Source organism: Corella eumyota, chromosome 3, assembly GCF_963082875.1.
Source record: "Corella eumyota chromosome 3, kaCorEumy4.1, whole genome shotgun sequence".
In the NCBI taxonomy this organism is placed as follows: Eukaryota; Metazoa; Chordata; class Ascidiacea; order Phlebobranchia; family Corellidae; genus Corella; species Corella eumyota.
Genome location: NC_137492.1, coordinates 17,268,903 through 17,287,965, shown reverse-complemented (window position 1 = coordinate 17,287,965; position 19,063 = coordinate 17,268,903). Strand labels below are relative to the sequence as shown.

At 33.3% G+C, this 19,063-nt stretch overlaps 3 protein-coding genes across 4 annotated transcripts; 2 read left to right on the top strand and 1 right to left on the bottom strand.

Annotated features, from left to right (window-relative positions):
• Positions 1-272: 272 nt before the first annotated feature.
• On the top strand, positions 273-3,850 carry LOC145745631 (uncharacterized). Of its 2 annotated transcripts, XM_082563763.1 has the most exons (5): positions 273-420; positions 492-577; positions 654-780; positions 928-1,124; positions 1,485-1,662. In XM_082563763.1, exons 1-5 carry the CDS (start codon positions 313-315, stop codon positions 1,525-1,527), a joined length of 561 nt encoding a protein of 186 aa, XP_082419889.1. In that variant the 5' UTR covers positions 273-312; the 3' UTR covers positions 1,528-1,662. The 2 variants fall into 2 exon arrangements, with proteins under 2 accessions (XP_082419889.1, XP_082419888.1); XM_082563762.1 differs by lacking the exons at positions 273-420; positions 492-577; positions 654-780 and adding an exon at positions 2,401-3,850 and having other exon boundaries at positions 983-1,124; positions 1,485-1,938.
• A 423-nt stretch (positions 3,851-4,273) lies between these two features.
• On the top strand, positions 4,274-17,297 carry LOC145745630 (pyruvate carboxylase, mitochondrial-like). The gene is made up of 24 exons (XM_082563761.1): positions 4,274-4,906; positions 5,070-5,171; positions 5,264-5,467; positions 5,873-6,038; positions 6,174-6,319; positions 6,401-6,518; positions 6,702-6,901; positions 7,371-7,441; positions 7,583-7,745; positions 8,346-8,528; positions 8,958-9,047; positions 9,219-9,363; positions 9,780-10,004; positions 10,139-10,295; positions 11,083-11,326; positions 11,821-11,932; positions 12,690-12,827; positions 12,906-13,064; positions 13,441-13,526; positions 14,105-14,284; positions 14,359-14,623; positions 15,091-15,218; positions 15,333-15,422; positions 16,294-17,297. The coding sequence occupies exons 1-24, from the start codon at positions 4,811-4,813 to the stop codon at positions 16,450-16,452; spliced, it is 3,627 nt and encodes a 1,208-aa protein (XP_082419887.1). The 5' UTR covers positions 4,274-4,810; the 3' UTR covers positions 16,453-17,297.
• Positions 17,042-18,952, bottom strand: LOC145745633 (intraflagellar transport protein 22 homolog). Its single transcript, XM_082563764.1, has 4 exons — positions 18,812-18,952; positions 18,167-18,338; positions 17,864-18,036; positions 17,042-17,499 (listed from the first exon to the last, which is right to left on the bottom strand). The coding sequence occupies exons 1-4, from the start codon at positions 18,887-18,889 to the stop codon at positions 17,377-17,379; spliced, it is 546 nt and encodes a 181-aa protein (XP_082419890.1). The 5' UTR covers positions 18,890-18,952; the 3' UTR covers positions 17,042-17,376.
• Between the last annotated feature and the right edge of the window lie 111 nt (positions 18,953-19,063).

The window sequence follows — 19,063 nt, the reverse complement described above, 5'->3', positions numbered from 1 at the left end:
TTTATTTAAAAAGGTACCATGTGTCAGCAGCGGTAATCGATCCTTATACCTTTTGCTATTGAAAACCCTCAAACGCCATTTCCTATTCCGTGCTTTGATTCAAATATTTAAAATTAGTAAAAACGATAAAACTTGAAATTAATTATGCACTTTACCTACTTTCTGTTATTGAAACTTTAGGCCAAGTTAAAATAATAAAATTTTAGTTGAGTAAATTGGTGTCACGTTTGGTCACCACACTGATTTGTTATTGTGACATGCAGCATGGCTTACTGTAAATTGATCGTTTGTGATTAAACTGGTTTAGCATTTATGTTTAAAGGACAGTTGAGCAGCGAATTAAACTCTAGTGATTCGGAAAGTAGTGAAGATATTTCTGATTTAAACAACAAAGATTCTGAAGTTGACATTGTTGTAAAGGTATTAACCAATTATGTTTGATCGTTCGTTCAATATAAAAATAATAAGCGCTTTTTTATTTTTTTTAACAGAAGTTAAATCAGTTAAAAGAAGCGGAAAAAATTCCACAAGACTCGTTAAAATCTCAGTCAATAGATAAGGGAAAGGAATTGGCAAAGTAAGTTAAAAAACAAAAAATATAGGCCCATACAAAAAAAAATATATATATACTTTAAATAAATCATTTTTTGCAGAAGTAAAACTAATGCTAAACTGACAAAGATTGAACAAAAGCAATTAAAGAATTCTGAAAGCTTGAAAACTTATTTTGATTCAACAAAACATCTAAATCTTGAATATAACTCACACTACTCTAAAAAGGTGTGTATGTTATGGTATTTGTATATAGTGATCCTTTTTAATTTTTATTTTAACATTTCCGGTTTAAACCTTTAAATTTTTTGGGTTAATTGATGCGCGATTAAAATATCAAACTAACTTAAAGTTTTGAATTTATTTTTGTTCTAGACTGGAACAGAATATCTTCTTGATCAAGCAATTAAAAGTGGAAACACTGCTGAAGCCGAGGTCCTGAGTTCAAAACTTGGTGAGGAACAGTTTGAATCAAAAATAAAACAAGCCGAGACAGCGAGGAATTACGAAAACAAAAGAAAACAGGAAGAAGAAACAAAAATTAAAAGAAAGCGAAAGAAATTAAACTGGACGTAAGTTTTTTTTTTTTTTTTTTGGTATATATCTTTATCCTCGATGTGGGAAAGTCGAATGCGTGACTTAAACATAGAGTAACATCAGTTACTCCGACCCAGTCTCGAGTTGCCTGTGGCAGTTTGGGATATTATAGATTATAATTGCCTGATAATTATGCTGCTGATTAAGTGCTGGCTTAGCAGGGGTTTATACCATTTATAGCGCCTTACTTAGGGCGTTACAGCATGAGAGCAGTGGGGATAGCAAGTGTTCTTACCACTACACTATGCTGCCGGTTAAAATTCTCAAATTTATTTTTATTTTTAAAGTTCAACTAATAACTGATATATTTAAGTATTTTTTTTACGTTTTTGTAGATTTACCACCAAGGACCGCTGGGAGACCAAAAGTAATATGTAAATAAACTGGCAATTAACTAAAAAATTATCACAATGGCATATCTAAAATCTTCAAACAATCACATTGTTATTGCTACGTCAGAGTTTATTAAAGTATTTCCAAAAGATGATAATTGTGATAAGAAAATACTTTCTTTCAAACACGAGTACAAAAAAAATGAAAACGAGAACTCGGCGACACAAGTTATTGATTGCGTTCAATTTTCACCTGATTATAAATACTTCGCTGCCTTGTTTTCTGACAAGACTTTGAAAATCTGGTCGACTTCTGAGATTTGTGATAATTTTTGGGAAGAAATAGGTTCTATAGTGACTAAGAGAAGGTCGACTTCGTTAGCTTTTAGTCCTGAAAGTGATGAGATTTTCGTAGCTGACAAATCTGGGGATTTGTATTCTTTCTTATTGCAACCAGGTAGTTTATATTTTTAATTGAAAATTTTAAATTTAAAAATTAAACCACACATTTTTGATGTGACAATTTTGGGACTGCCCATGGTTAAATGTCAACATTAGGATTTGGATTTTTTTTTGTATATATATTTATCCTCGATATGGGAAAGTTAACATCGGTTACTCCGACCCAGTCTCGAGTTGCCTGTAGCAGTTTGGATATTATATAGATTATAATTGCCCAATAATTATGCTGCTAATTAGGTGCTGGCTCAGCAGGAGTTTGTACCGCTTATAGCGCCTTACTCAAGGGAACTACAGCATGAGAGCAATGGGGATTGAACCAATGACCTCGTGTGTGGTGTAGTATGTGTTCTTATCACTACATCACGCTGCCGGTTTGGATCTCTAGTGTGAAAAAGTCAATTTTTAGTGCTTGTTGGAATATTTTTTACAATTGTCAATCGTTTTAATCTTTTTTTAGAAAATTTAACAATTTGCGATACCGAAAAAATGCAACCAATACTTGGCCACATTTCCATGCTTCTTGACGTCACAATTACCGATTCTTACATCATAACCGCCGACCGTGACGAGAAAATACGCGTAAGCGAACGACACCGACCCTACGTCATCAACAACTTTTGCTTAGGTCATACCGAGTTTGTGTGTCGACTGGTGCCCGCTAAGGGAAACCACCTGATTTCTACATCGGGCGATCAAACGATAATGATATGGGATATTGAAACCGGAAAAAAATTGCAAACTATCGACACTGGGGACGCTGGAGAAGCTGAAAATACCCAGAATGGTGAAAAAATCGATGATAAATCTGTGCCAAGTCTAATAACGTACTCATCAGCAGTGAATTTTTTGGCAGTAGCTAACGTCGACTGTCCTAATCCAAGCATAAACGTATACAGCGTTATACGGACTTCAAATCCACATATTAAACTACTGTATACAATCCCGTTTACTGTTTTAGGCAGCGAAGCAGCAAATCAATTAATCGATATTGAATTCGTGGATGTTAATAGACTTGCTACTTTGCTAGTTTTGGTCTCGACTGATTTAGGAGGAAAGTTCATTAAAATTCAATGCACAACGGAGAAATATAACCCTATTAAAGAGGACTTAGAGTCAATTAATGTTGTTCTACAAAGCATTGGCGCCGAGCAGTTTAAAACCAAGAGCTATGCTGAAATGTTTAAATGTTGCATTACCGGGCATAAGTACGACGCTTTTCATGCGAAGAAAAAAAAGTTGCAAGAGAAGGCAAAGCAAGCTAAAAAAATGAAACTCGAGACCGGATAAATTTACAAGCCGTAACGAATAACGACATATGGCTAAAATTGGATGTGCTTACGCATTTTAACAATTTTGATAGCTTTAATTTAGTATGTATTAAAGGGTGGCTATATTAAAGATGTTTTTGTAAAAGTAGGCAATTTTAAATCAGGTTTTAACTTGTGTGTGTGTAAAAGAGTATTGTTTTTTGGTAAACAACAAATAAATAAAAACCGGTAGTTTATTTAAAACTCGATTTACCAGATATAAGCTTAGCTTAATTACAACTTTACTGTCACGTGACCAGACTGATATTTTGATGATTCATAATTTACGCAAATTCGTGTTTTTGCGGCTGATTTTCTGGAGGTGTGTAAGAAAAAACGCCTAGGTTTTAGACCAATGAGAATCAGACAGCATTTTACTTGTGATGTCTTTTGTTAAAGTAAATGTCCGCCCCGATTTTTCAAAATAGATAAATATTATGTAGTGCATATTCGGCTAGTAAATAAGAAATATGTTTTTTCAAACTTACTAAGGTATCTAGGTTGATTTTTAATACTAGAAAAAGTAGCCTATGGTTCTAAGGAGAAAAAGGTATACGTTGTATAATTAAGGTGCATCAACAAATGAAAGTGAAAATAATTAGTATTATCATAAAATAGGCTTAAAAATTAAAGGTTGTTGTGCGCAAATTTTGTGTATTGAGACTATATTACGATCATTGTTTTTGTTATGGTAACCTGCGAAATGAGTTAAAATTGTAGTTTAAAAAAACGAGTAAAAAACAATTGATGATAGAATTTAAGTTGAACCAGTGGCAATTAACAAAATGAGGTAGAATTACCAGTATTGTTTAACAAACAACGACATTATTTAAAAACATGTTGTTTTTCTAGTTCAAAACCACAAGTATATTGTTTTCACTTACATTACACTAAACTCGGCAGATTCTTGACTTTTGCAGAAAACAACTTTATTTTCCGCTGCCTAACCCCAGGTTATGGTTCGGCAGAGAACAACATTTCACGCTGGCTACGTGCGCTTAACCACAGCCCTTCACCTACTTATTTACACGCTAGGCTATTCTAGCATCTTTTCTCTGTTGTTTAGGGTCAAAGTACATAAAAACGTCACGTATGTAATAACACGTGCTGTAATATAGGCTGTTCGCTACGAAAAACATAACACAGTATTTATAAAAGGTGACGTATACGCCAGCAGGATATGATTAAGAATAGAACTACAAGATACTTTAAGCTGTTTATGTTATAAAATGGTAATATGCAGGCAAAAAAGACCCTCTGGCATTTAAAAATTATGTTGTTTTGCATAATTGATGATTGATTAAATTTTAGTCATGGTATTTGCATGGGCATAATTTATGACAAAACGTTACAAATTTAAATACTTGTTTTGACAGAAGAAAAATAAATATTTTGACGAATGCATTCATTTAATGAAAGAGTGTATTAGTTTTAATTTAAAATGCAAACGTATATTATTATTATTCTGCAGTGAAAATAAACAAACAAATAATTTATAAATGAATCGTTGGTTTTAAGTAATTCTAAGTTTAAGATTTGGTGACTGACTGAAGTTGCAAAATGAGATTACTTAACGTCAATCGAGCAGTTTCTTCAGTTAAGAAAGCCTACCAGTTACACTCTGACAAAACAACATCCAATTTTTCAAGAGTACAGGTAAACATTTATTTTGATACGAGAAAATAAAAAAAAAATAAATTGGCTAATTTTTTTTATGTCGGCTGTCAATAGTTAACTGATGTTTTAGAATCTTTTGCTTGTACTATTTTTATTAAATTGAATTGTATAAAAGTTAACTAATTTATTTGTTTTTTTTTAGCAATGTCGAACTTACAAAACCTCTTTTCCAGTTGGGGTAACTCACCCAAAATCAACAGCAAATAATAATGCGAGTATTGATTCTGTACGACCTATTAATAAGGTAAATTTAAGTGTTTTTAATTATTTAAATTAAAAAATGTTTATTGAATTTTACTTGGTGAAGTGTATAAAAAAAATTTTTTCATATGTTAGGTTATGGTTGCAAATCGTGGAGAAATTGCAATCCGAGTTTTTCGGGCATGTACCGAGCTTGGGATTCGAACTGTAGCCGTCTACTCAGAACAAGACACACAGACTATGCACAGACAGAAAGCGGATGAATCTTATTTAATTGGAAAAGGACTTTCACCTGTTGATGCATATCTACATATCCCTGAAATTATTAAAACTGCAAAGGTATGTTTTAGAATTAAAACCTGTTTTTAACATTTTTTTGGTATATATCTTATCCTCGATGTGGGAAGGTCGAATGCGTGACCTAAACATAGAGTAACAACAGTTACCCCAACCCAGTCTCGAGTTGACTGTAGCAGTTTGAGATATTATAGATAATAATTGCCCGATAATTAAGCTGCTGATTAGGTGCTGGCTCAGCAGAAGTTCATTCCGTATAGAGCACCTTACTCAAGGGTGCTACAGCATAAAAGCATTGGCAATCAAACCCAGGACCTCATGTAGTGTAGAACGTGTTCTGATCACTGCACCATGCTGCCAGTTGATATACCTATTGTATATTATCATCCTTTTTTTTGAAGAACTTGGTTTTTATGCTGTTTAAATTTTAAATTTTTGCAAACAAAGGAAGTAGGTGTAGATGCAATTCACCCTGGATATGGATTTTTATCTGAGCGATCTGATTTTGCACAAGCCTGTGTCGATAACGGAATAAGATTTATCGGACCATCACCCACTGTAGTTCAACAAATGGGGGATAAAGTTGCCGCAAGAAAAATAGCAATTGCATCAGGTTAAAAAAATATTCTTTTTTTTTGCATGATTAAAAATCTTAGTGATCTTTTCCATTTTTTTATTAATTTTTTGGCCCTTTAAAATTAATGTTACTCTTAACATATGTAAAAACTCTTTAACGTTACTTACGCAGGAGTCCCAGTTATTCCAGGCACTGAACATCCAATCACAAGTGCAAGTGAGGCGAAAGAGTTTGCCCAACTTCATGGCCTGCCTATAATATTTAAAGCAGCTTTTGGGGGTGGGGGAAGGGGTATGAGATTTGTCAATAAAATGGAGGTAAGTATTTGTAAAAGTTTACTCTAAATAAATAATCAAGTCCATAATAAAAAATGGTTTGAAATAATTTTTTTTTTCCAGGAATTAGAAGAAAATTTTGACAGAGCTGTCTCAGAATCAGAAAAAGCTTTTGGAAATGGATCAATGTTTGTTGAGAGATATTTAGAAGGACCAAGACACATTGAAGTACAAATTCTGGGTAATGTTTGTTTAACGTTTGTTTTCTAGTAATAAGTAATGCCCTAAAAATAGTTTATAAATTTTCCAAGCAATATTTGTAATAGCCGTTATAGTGTTGGAAAAATATACTTTGAAAATTTTTACTAAAAAAATAAACCATTTAACTTATTTTTATTTACATTTTTTACAATTTTTGTTATAGGAGACAAACAAGGCAATTTAGTTCATTTATATGAAAGAGATTGCTCAATACAAAGAAGATACCAGAAGGTTGTGGAATTAGCTCCTGCCTATAACTTACCCATTGAACTTCGAAGAATATTAGCTGACGATGCACTTAAGATTGCAAGACATGTTGGTTATGAGAATGCAGGGACTGTGGAATTTTTATTAGATTCTCAGGTAATAGTTAATATATTTTACATAGCATATGCACCAAACTGTAATAAAAGTATATGTATAGATTGGGAATGCAATAAAAAAATTTGGAAATTTTTTTTACATTTCTTTATCCTCAATTTTAAAAGTGGCCTTAATGACTTAAACATAGAGTAATATCAGTTACCCTAACCCAGTCTCTTGTTGCCTTGGCAGTTTGAGATAATACTGACTACAATTGCCCGATAATTATAAACTGCTGATTATGTGTTGGCTCAGCAGGAGTTCATACTGTTTATAGCGCCTTACTCAAGGGCGCTACAGCATGAGAGCAGTGGGAATCGAACCCAGGACCTCTTGTAGTAAAGCCAAGTGGTCTGACTATGACATATTTTATGATTTAAAATAATACAAAATCTTGGTTTAAAAATTATTAGCCTAATAATTTTTTTAAATTGATTGTTTTTATTTAAATTTTGATTAAATATTTCAGGGAAGACATTATTTTATTGAAGTAAATTCAAGACTGCAAGTGGAGCACACAGTTACTGAACAAATTACTGGGTAAAATTTTAATATTTATTTTTAACAAAGTACACAAAAGAAAATACTAAAGGTCTCTTTTGCCTTTAGAAAATAAATTTTTTAAATTAATTTTGCCACATTTTTTTTAGTTTTTAACTTAATATTTTAATTTATTTTTAGTGTTGATTTGGTGCAGTCCCAAATCAGGTTAAGTGAAGGTTACAGCCTCCCAGACCTTGGTTTATTACAAGAGAGAATACAAGTTAATGGATGTGCTATCCAGTGTAGAGTTACCACTGAAGATCCTGCCCATGACTTTAGACCTGACACGGGAAGAATTGAGGTAACAAAAAAATCATGTTTAGTTAGGTATTAATTGTTAAAGCAGTGTCAAGTAAGGCAGAGATTACATTTACTTTGCTGGTTAAATGCCAAATGCTGGCAATAATCAGGGCAATACCATTAAGTCAACAATATTCTAAACTGCAGCGTGGTGTAGTGGTCAGAACACTTGCTACACCACACATGAGGTCGTTGGTTCAATTCCCTCTGCTTTCATGCTGTAGTGCCCTTGAGTAAGGCACTATAAATGGTATAAACTCATGCTGAGCCAGCACTAAATCAGCAGCATAATTATCGGGCAATTCCAAAATAATATATATCCCAAACTGCCACAGGCAACTCGAGACTTGGTCAGAGTAACTGATGTTACTCTATGTTTAGGTCGCGCATTCGACCTTCCCACATCGAGAATAAATATATACAAAAAAAAAAAAATGGAGTTTCTTAACTAACATATGTTGCTTTATGTTAAGGCAGTAAATTCAATCTACCCATATCAAGGATTAATTTAAATAAAAGTTTTGCCATTTTAATACCGGATTTATGGAATTAAAGTAATGTATATCAGTTTCAACAATTCATCATTTTTATACACATTTAGGTATTTAGAAGTGGGGAAGGGATGGGTATCAGACTTGACAGTGCATCAGCGTTTGCTGGAGCAATTGTTTCGCCCCATTACGACTCCCTGCTTGTTAAAGTTATTGCACATGCTGCTGACATGCCATCTGCTGCTAGGAAGATGCACAGAGCTTTGAAGGAATTCAGAATCCGTGGTGTAAAGGTAATTTTCAATTCAAAAATTGAAAACCGGCAGCGTGGTGTAATGGTAAGAACACTTGCTACACCACACATGAGGTCGTGGGTTCAATCCCCACTGATTTCATGCTGTAGCGCCCTTGAGTAAGGCGATATAAACGGTATGAACTCCTGCTGAGCAAGCACCTAATCAGCAGCATAATTATCAGGCAATTATAATCTATAATATCCCAAACTGCCACAGGCAACTCGAGACTGGGTCGGAGTAACTGATGTTACTCTATGTTTAATTCGGGCATTCAACTTTCCCACATCAAGGATAAATACAAAAAAAGAGATTGATGTAGAATACAATTATGGTCTATAAAAAAACAGTCTTTAGAAAAAAAAATTAAATATTATTTATTGGATGAATTTTGCATTATTTTGCCTAAATATATATTCATCTCAACAGACAAATATTCCTTTTCTGGAGAATGTAATAAGTGATCAAGAATTTTTACATGGAACTGTTACCACCCAATTTCTGGACAGCAATCCACAGGTTATAATCAAACTTTACTTTAAACTTTCAGATTTTTAGACCAATTTAAAGATTCCATTCAATTTTTTTACATATATATATATATATATATACTTTAAATATAAAAATTAATTCCAAACTGCTGTTAATTTATTATTTTTTTTATAATAATTCATTTTATTTTTTTTCTAGTTATTTCAAATGCAACCAAGCAAAAATCGAGCTGGTCGTTTACTCAAATATTTAGCTGAATGTATGGTCAACGGACCATCAACACCATTACCAACCAGTCTTAAACCACCATATATGGACATCGAAGTACCAGCTACCCCAGTTGGTAAGTACTTTTAATTCAATAGTAAACACTTTAAAATATCATTTTTTATGTTTATATGTATATTTTGTATCTTATATAGCATACAGTAACAATTTATTTTAATGTTTATTTATTAAGTTTAAGTTCAGTTTTATGCCTGTAACTAAGTAATTACTTTATGTTTACATATTATATAATACCTGGGTAGTTCAACTAAGGTTTGTGTTTGCCAAGGGCAATTTTGTGAATGACTTAGCACGTTGTGAGCTTGTAATTATTGACATAACATGAACTTTGAACAAATTAAACTTATTTCATGTTCTACAGTTTGCATTTCTTCTTACTTAACATAAGTCATTAGGCATCACTACATGGGGTCCTGGGTTCCATCCCCACTGCTTCCATTTTTTATTTTTCAAGTAAAATTATTTTTAAAGGTGACGAAGTTCCTTACGGTTGGCGACATATTTTACTTGAACAAGGCCCTGAAGGATTTGCTCGAGCGATTAGAGCCAATCAGGGACTCCTTATCACCGACACGACCATGCGCGACGCTCACCAATCATTACTTGCCACTAGAGTGCGCACACACGACCTCGCAAAGATTTCACCTTTCGTTTCACATCGATTAAACTCTCTTTTTTCAATTGAAAATTGGGGAGGTAAATTAAGAAGATTTTTTTAAATTTTTTTTTTGAATTTTTTTTGCATTGGTATAATATTTAATTTAAAAGTGATTTAAAAAAAAAAATTTTTAGGTTGCTAAATTTCATAAATTATTTATCTTTTTTTTAAGGAGCCACCTTTGATGTAGCGTTAAGATTTTTACACGAATGTCCCTGGGAAAGATTAAAACTTTTAAGACAACTTATTCCTAATATTCCATTCCAGATGTTGTTGAGAGGAGCTAATGGGGTTGGGTATACTAGTTACCCAGACAATGCTGTTAAAAAGTAAGTAATTTAACGTCTTAACTGCCACCGTAGTGTTGAGGGATTAACACTAGGGTTTACTACATGACGTCCCGGGTTTAATTCCCACTGCTTGCAGCGTAATGTGGTTTGTTTAAAACCTCTGGTCTTGGGTTAAACTAACAACATATAATCTTGTCTTAAGGTCTTGGGTTTAATTACTGCTAGGGATTGGCTGAAATCCAAATTACTCGGATTCGACGAGCCCGAGTATTTTGACGCGATACTCGGCCGAGTCCGAGTACTCGGTTATGATGTCATTTAAACGTATATAACTGGTTACGAGAATCTTTCCAGCATAATTTTAAAACTGCAAAATTTGCCAAAAAACACGTATTTATGGATTATAAAGTGTTTACTGTTGGCAAAACTACTTACCGCTGATAGCAATATCATTTTAAGTCCAAACGAAAATGTAACGTCTTAAATTTATTATGCGTAAAATTTTACTAACTGAAAAGTGTATTTGTTGCGCAATCGTTGCTTGAACGAGATATAATTGAGAGTAGATTATAATTTATTGGAAAAAGGCAAACTTCGTGTTTTTTTATGTTTAGTAAATTGTATACGATCTTAAATGACAAATTATTACTTGGCATCCGAGTACTAAAAAATGCTCGACGAGCATGAGTATTAAAATATTCTTAATACTCGGGCCGAGTACTCGGACTCTGGTTCGATTGGCCCATCCCTAATTACTGCAGAATTCAAATTAAATTATATTAGTATTCAAGTGTATAATTACAACAAATGTCCTACCATTTTTTAGATTTTGCGAACTAGCATTCATCAACGGTATGGACATATTCCGAGTGTTTGACTCGATGAACTATCTTCCTAACATGAAGTTGGGTATGGAGGCAGCAGGGGAGTCAGGGGGAGTCGTGGAAGCTGCTATCTCCTACACGGGTGACGTATCGGACCCCACTAGGCTGACAAAATACGATCTGAAATATTATTTGGAGTTAGCTGATGAACTTGTGAAAATTGGTACCCATATTTTATGCATAAAGGTGAAAGATTAAATTTTTTTTTTTCATTTCAGAATATTAAAGTGTTATGTTAAATAGTTTTGCAATTTTGTAAGTGATGTATATAGCACAGTAGTATGGCTGACAATGAATCACAAAATAGCTTTAAAATCTTTAAAAAATGTCTGTGGTACTTACAATTTAATTTTCAAAAATACTGGAAAATGATTTACATAAAAAACAGGTTCCCATATTTTTTGTGTGACGTAGAAAGTACCAAGTAGCGTAGTGAATGTATACACGCTAGTACTTTCTACGTCATCACAAACAGGGCTTCCCTTTTCCTTTTTTTAATTAATTTAAATTTTTTTTTTTATTTGTACAACTCAAAAAGTAGGTGAAATTATTTAAAGTTAAAATTATTTTTGTGTTCAGTGACACCATCTTTATTAATTTTTGAGTATTAAAATATCGTTAATATATGACTTTAAATTTTTAGTAATAAATAAATTATTAATTTTTTTCTTCTGTTGTAGGATATGGCTGGTTTGCTAAAACCACAAGCTGCCAAAATCCTCGTCTCAGAACTAAGAGAAAAATATCCTGATCTTCCGATTCATATTCATACCCATGATACATCTGGCGCAGGTAGGCAGAAAAATCTAAATTTTTTTTTTCCATATAGATTTTATATTTTTCATTGGGAGATAGGTTTTATATTTTTCATTGGGTGGGGGTGTGATATTGTGATGTGTATGAGCTATCCGTAAACGCCGGGCTCAAGGGCGAATAGTGTGGCGATGGTGCGGCTCGAACCCGAAGCCCCAAAATTAACATTTAATTAGTAAATGCTTACAGGGAAAAAAAAACGGGTCGCTATTCGCTTAAAGCGAATCGTTTTTTAAAATTAGCAAATCAGTTTTTACAAATATATTAGAAATAGCGAATCAACAAAAAAAGGTTCAGGCAGTGATAAAACTCTTGTGTATATTTTTACGATCTATTTTACACCGGTTTCACACTAATTTAAATACATCATCATATTCCTGCGTAAATGTAGGTTACTATAGGGCATTTAATAACAATAACTTTCCATGTTTTAGCAATGCGTAAATTTCGCTCCCGAGATTGTTCAGTTGTTGCGCAATTTTTTAAATAGATAACACAGCCTTAAAAGAATTAAAAATGTCTCGTTTTTCGTGCAAACTATTCTTAACGATTGTTTAACAATACGTTACATTTTAAAAATGCCACGCAACGCGCCAAAGGTTATAAAAAAACGAAGATTATGACTTGAACCTAATATTTGCTCTAAAAATGCGACCTCATTTTTAGCGAATCGTTTTTTAAACGTTAGTTCGTACCCTGGCTTAGAAAACAATACAAAACCCAATTTTTTTTTTAGGTGTTGCTTCTATGTTAGCCGCAGCGGAAGCAGGAGCTGACATCGTCGATGCAGCAATCGATTCCATGTCCGGGATGACATCACAACCAAGTTTGGGAGCAATAGTGACATCGTGTGAGAGAACAAAACTCGACACCGGTAATTTTATTTTTATAAAAAAAATTTTTTTATTTAAAATAAATTTTTAATCATAATTAAAAAATTTAAATTTTGAAGGGATTCCGATGAGGCACCTAACAGACTACAATGATTACTGGGAACAAGCCAGGCAGTTGTATGCTCCATTTGAATGCACTATAACCATGAAATCAGGCGATTCGGGGGTTTATAAACATGAAATTCCAGGTGGCCAGTACACCAATCTTCATTTCCAGGGTAAGTAAAATAAACCCAAATTATTTTTAAAATTTTTGGAAATTGTTTTTTTTTGTATATATCTTTATCCACATTGTGGAAAGGTCGAATGCGCGACCTAAACGTATAGTAACATTTGCTACCTCGACCCAGTCTCGAGTTGCCTGTGGCAGTTTTGGGATATTATAGAGATTATAATTGCCGGGTAATTATGCTGCTGATTAAGTGCTGGCTCAGCAGGAGTTTGTACCGTTTATAGCGCCTTACTCAAGGGCGCTACAGCATGAGATCAGTAGAGATTAAACCCACGACCTCATGGTGGTGTAACAAGTGTTCTTACCACTACACCACGCTGCAGTTTGATTGTGTTACTTAATCAATTTATTTGTTATTCCAGCGCACTCTATGGGATTAGGAAATCAGTTCTCGAAAGTTAAAGAACAATATATCGAAGCTAATAAACTGTTTGGAGATCTTATTAAGGTAACCAAGTCTTCTTTATTTTATATGCCCAACGTTAGTATAAACTAGTCTATAGCTTGCCCTACACCACAGATGGCCTTTTTTTTAATTGGATTTATATATATTGTGCACTAACCTTGATTATATATAGGTTTACAGTTTAAAAAAAGTTAATATCGGCAGCGTGGTGTATTGGTAAGAACACTTGCTACACCACACATGAGGTTGTGGCTTCAATCCCCACTGTTCTCATGATGTAGCGCCCTTGGGTAAGGGTTATAAACAGTATAAACTCCTGCTGAGCCAGCACTTAATCAGCAGTATAATTATAGGGCAATTATGATCTATGATATCCCAAACTGCCACAGGCAACTCGAGACTAGGTCGGAGTAACTGATGTTACTCTATGTTTAGGTTGCGCATTTGACTTTCCTACATCGAGGATAAAGATATATACATACAAAAAAAAAATAATTTCTGCCAAGACAAAGTTTGCATTTTTTAAGTTAAAAATGAAATAAAAGTTATTATTGTAAAATAAAAAAAAAGTCATTGTAGTTATTATATTATTAAAATTTTTTAATATTTTTACAAACTAGGTTACTCCTTCATCCAAAGTCGTAGGAGATATGGCTCAGTTCATGGTCCAGAACAACTTGACGGCACAAGATGTTGAGGATAAAGCTGACGAACTCTCCTTCCCCCAATCTGTCATCGACATGATGAAGGGGTCAATTGGGTACCCACCTGGGGGTTTCCCAGAGCCCCTGAGAACCAAAGTGAGTTAAAATGCCAAAAAAATTTGGGGAAAAATTAAAAAAAAAAATTTTTTTAATTTTTTTTTTAAATGTAGATTTTGAGGGGGGAAACACCCATCGAAGGGCGGCCAGGGGCCAGCCTTGAACCCCTTGACTTCACTAAGTTAAGGAATGATTTAGTCGAAGAACATGGCAGTTTTATTACTGAAGAAGATGTGATCAGTGCTGCTATGTACCCCAAAGTAACGAACGATTATCTTCATTTCTTTACTAAATATGGACCAGTGGAAAAATTGGACACACCGAGGTTTTTGTTGGGACCAAAGATCGCTGAGGAATTTAAAGTTGAACTGGAACCAGGTTAGTACTTTAAAAATTGTCATATTTTTTTAAACAAAAGTTTATGAAAAGAGATTTGACTTAGTTTAAGTTTAATTGAAAATTTTTTAAAGGCCAAATTATTAAACTTTTTTTTTTATATATATCTTTATTCTCGATGTGGGAAAGTCGATATGCGCGACTTAAACATAGAGTAACATCAGTTACTCCGACCCAGTCTCGAGTTGCCTGTGGCAGTTTGGGATATTATAGATTATAATTGCCCGGTAATTATACTGCTGATTAAGTGCTGGCTCAGCAGGAGTTCGTACCGTTTATAGCACCTTACTCAAGGGCGCTACAGCATGAGCTCAGTGGGGATTAAACCCTCAACCTTATGTGTGGTGTAGCAAGTGTTCGTACCACTACACCAAGCTGCCGGTTTAAAAAAAATTAATATGAACACTTTTGACGTTAACAAAATTTTAGTATATTTTGCATTTTTTCAGGTAAAACTTTGCACATTAAAGCTCTGGCAGTTGGTGAGCTGAAACCAGAGACAGGAGAGAGAGAAGTTTTTATGGAGTTGAATGGTCAACTTAGACAAGTTCTTGTCAAAGATCAAGAAGCATTAAAGGTTTGGAAGTACTTTGAAACTTTAAAAAAGGCTACATTTTACAATTCTAACAACAATGTATTTTTTTTTCAATTTGTCATTAATTAGTTAGGTTAAAATTATTGTTTCTTTTAGGAAATGCATTTTCACCCAAAAGCAAGAACTGGTGTGAAGGGTTCGGTTGGGTCCCCTATGCCCGGTGATGTAGTTGACATTAAAGTTGAGGTCAGTTCGATAGTAAAATTTAAGTTTTTTATATATCTTTACCGGCAGCGTGGTGTAATGGTAAGAACACTTGCTACACCACACATGAGGTCGTGGGTTCAATCCCCACTGATCTCATTCTGTAGCGCCCTTGAGTAAGGTGCTATAAACAGTACAAACTCCTACTGAGCCAGCACTTAATCAGCAGTATAATTATCGGGCAATTATAATCTATAATATCCAAGACTGCCACAGGTAACTCGAGACTGGGTCGGAGTAACTGATGTTACTCTATGTTTAAGTCGCGCATTCGACTTTCCTACATCAAGGATAAAGATTTATACAAAAAAAAACTTTATCCTCAATGTACCAAACCATCTTTACAACCTACAAGTAGAGGAAGATTTGTTTCTCCTTACCAAGTCTTGATTTGACTTAGATAGTTTTCGATAATTTTGATTATGATTTTCAATAATTAATATGCCAATTTTTGGGTTGGCAGAAGTTTGTTATGTTTTTTTTTTGTATATATCTTTATCCTCGATGTGAGAAACTCGAATGCTCGACTTAAACATAGAGTAACATCAGTAACTCCGACCCAGTCTCGAGTTGCCTGTGGCAGTTTGAGATATTATAGATTATAATTGCTCAATAATTATACTGCTAATTAAGTGCTGGCTCAGCAGGAGTTCATACCGTTTATAGCGCCTTACTTGAGGGTGCTACAGCATGAGAGCAGTGGGGATTGAACCCACGACCTCATGTGTGGTGTAGCAAAGTGTTTTTACCACTACATTGCCTTACTCAGGGTTTTAAACAACACATCATCTATAATATGTGTAAATACCTTTTATATTTCACAAGTTATAAAAGCTTTTAATTTTAAATAAAGGTTGGTGATACAGTAGCAAAGGGTCAACCTTTATTAGTTATCAGTGCAATGAAAATGGAGATGGTTGTAGCGTCACCTACTGACGGAATCATAAAAGAAATTGCGGTGAATAAAAGCATGCACGTAGAGGGGGAAGACTTGCTTGTAGAAATTGAGTAAATTCATGAATAAAAAGTAAGAATTAATGACATTTTCTTATATTTTTATGTTGTTAAACTGCTATGGGGCAGATTTAACTTTATTTTATTTGGTCATTTGTCAATAAAGGGTAAATTTTTCAAGAAAATTCTAAAATTCATGTTCTTTTTAATTCATACCTACTATAAATTGAAAAAAACAGTTTACAAATAATGTATTTGGTTTAGTTTAAATTAAAAAATTAATAACGTTGTATTATTATTGTTTATTTGTACATTATGACACATAACAGTTTAAGTACACAGAACTATTTTTGTAGCGCACAATTCTATTCAAAATCCTGCTTTGTTAAATGCTATTTTGTATTATATTGGTGAATTTTTTTACCTTACTTATTAATATAACCTTATCTAAAAAAGCCAACTTTTCAGCCTGTTCCTAAAAGCTAATACACAATTATCCAAATTGCTTGAATAAGTTTTTGTATTGTAAATATATGTTTGTTAATGGTATGAACTGCTCCCAATTTTATTATTGGATAATTTTGGTGTTTTAGCTAAAGTATAGTGCTTTATCCATAACATGTATTATAAAATAGATTTTTTTTTAATTTTTGCGTAGAATAGTAATTTATAAACTGCTAATACCATACAAATTACTTGCAATATAGAATTTTGTAGAATTTTGCAATAATTTAAACAAAAACATTTACCTCCTAAACCTAATAAAACATATTGAACTTGGTTTATGCATGTTTAAAAACAATTAAAATGTTATTTTTTCGACGGAGTACAAAATTTATTCATTTTTGCTTTATTTTATTTTACATAAAAATGTTTATAAAAATATATAAATTGTTGCTAGTGTTTTAGCCAACATATAAAATCTAATAAAACAGTGAAAAAACACAGTAGAATTTTGCATTTTTTACAAGAAAAATTGCCCTCATCCGATTATACTAAGTTCTTCTTTGTCACGTGAATCTGACATTTTTCCGACGATATTTTGTAAAAGATTTTGAAACAAATCTGTTATACCATCAGGATTTTTTTCAACGTTGGTCAAATTCTGCAATAAAATAAATATTTAGTTCAAAACCGGCAGCGTAGTGTAGTGGTTAGAACACTTGCTGCACCACACATGAGGTCGTGGGTTCAATCCACACTGATCTCATGCTGTAGCGCCCTTGAGTAAGGCACTATAAACGGTCTAAACTCCTGCTGAGTCAGCACTTAATCAGCAGCATAATTATCGGGCAATTTTAATCTATATAATATCCCAAACTGCACAGGCAACTCGAGACTGGGTTGGGGTAACTAATGTTATTCTTTGTTTAAGTCGCGCATCCGACTTTCCCACATGGAGGATAAAGATATATACAAAAAAAAATTGGTAAAATTGTAAGAAAGATTTTATTAAAACAATATGTTACTGCAGTTAACGATGGTATAGGTGATCCCACAGTCTTCGGTTCTTTGGTAAAACAATTTGCCAACAAGAGACATTGTGAATCTTTTAATCCTCGATTTGTGACAAAATAATTGTAAAATGATGGAACAGAAGGCGTGGGTTTACTTTTGTATGGGTCAAACACAATAATAACACCTAAATAAAAGCAAAGTTAAGATTTTTATTTTTTACCAATAGTTTTTGTTGTAGTATAAAAAATCAAAAAATATTTTTATTTTGAATAAAAACACATGATTTTTGTCTTTAAAATTTCTTTAAATTTTACCATCAGCTTGATAAGCCATTGCTGGCCAACAACTTTCCAAATTTTCACTTCCTCCACAATCCCATAATTCGACGTCAATATTCGTCGAATTTTGACCGTTGTTTACTAAATTCTCGAACTCAAGGATTCGAACACCAGCAGTGGGATGATAAACCTGTCGAGCTGCATCAGTCTGGTCAATAAAAATAAATCAAAAGTTAAGTAAAGGGCTTAAATTAACTGATTAAAAATAAATTTTAAGCATTTTTAATATTCGTGAATCTAAAGCTAACCGGCAGCGTGGTGTAGTGGTAAGAACACTTGCTACACCACACATGGGGTCGTGGGTTTAATTCCCACTGATCTCATGCTGTAGCGCCCTTGAGTAAGGCGGTATAAACGGTATAACTCCTGCTGAGCCAGCACTTAATTAGCAGCATAATTATCGGGCAATTATAATCTATAATATCCCAAACTGCCACAGGCAACTCAAGACTGGGTCGGAGAAACTAATGTTACTCTATGTTTAAGTCGCGCATTCGACTCTCCCACATCGAGGATAAAGATATATACAAAAAAAAAATTTAAGCATTTTTAATATTCGTAAATTCAAAGCTAACGCTATATTTTGACCTTCTACGTTGGAAATACGCAAGATTTGTATACCTGGTCGCCCAAGAAGTTAGATAGAACTGTTTTACCAGTTTCACACGGTCCAACAAGCAGTATTTTAGCTTTAAACATCGTTTTTGTATAAAGTTTTAATCGTTGAGTTTTTAAAATATTTTAAGTTTATTTTTTGTCAACAAACACAAATATGTTTATCACGTGATTTAACGCACGAGCAAATACACAGAAAATATAGGATTTTTCTGAATTATATTAAATTTTATTTTACTCAAATTTAAAAAAAAATTA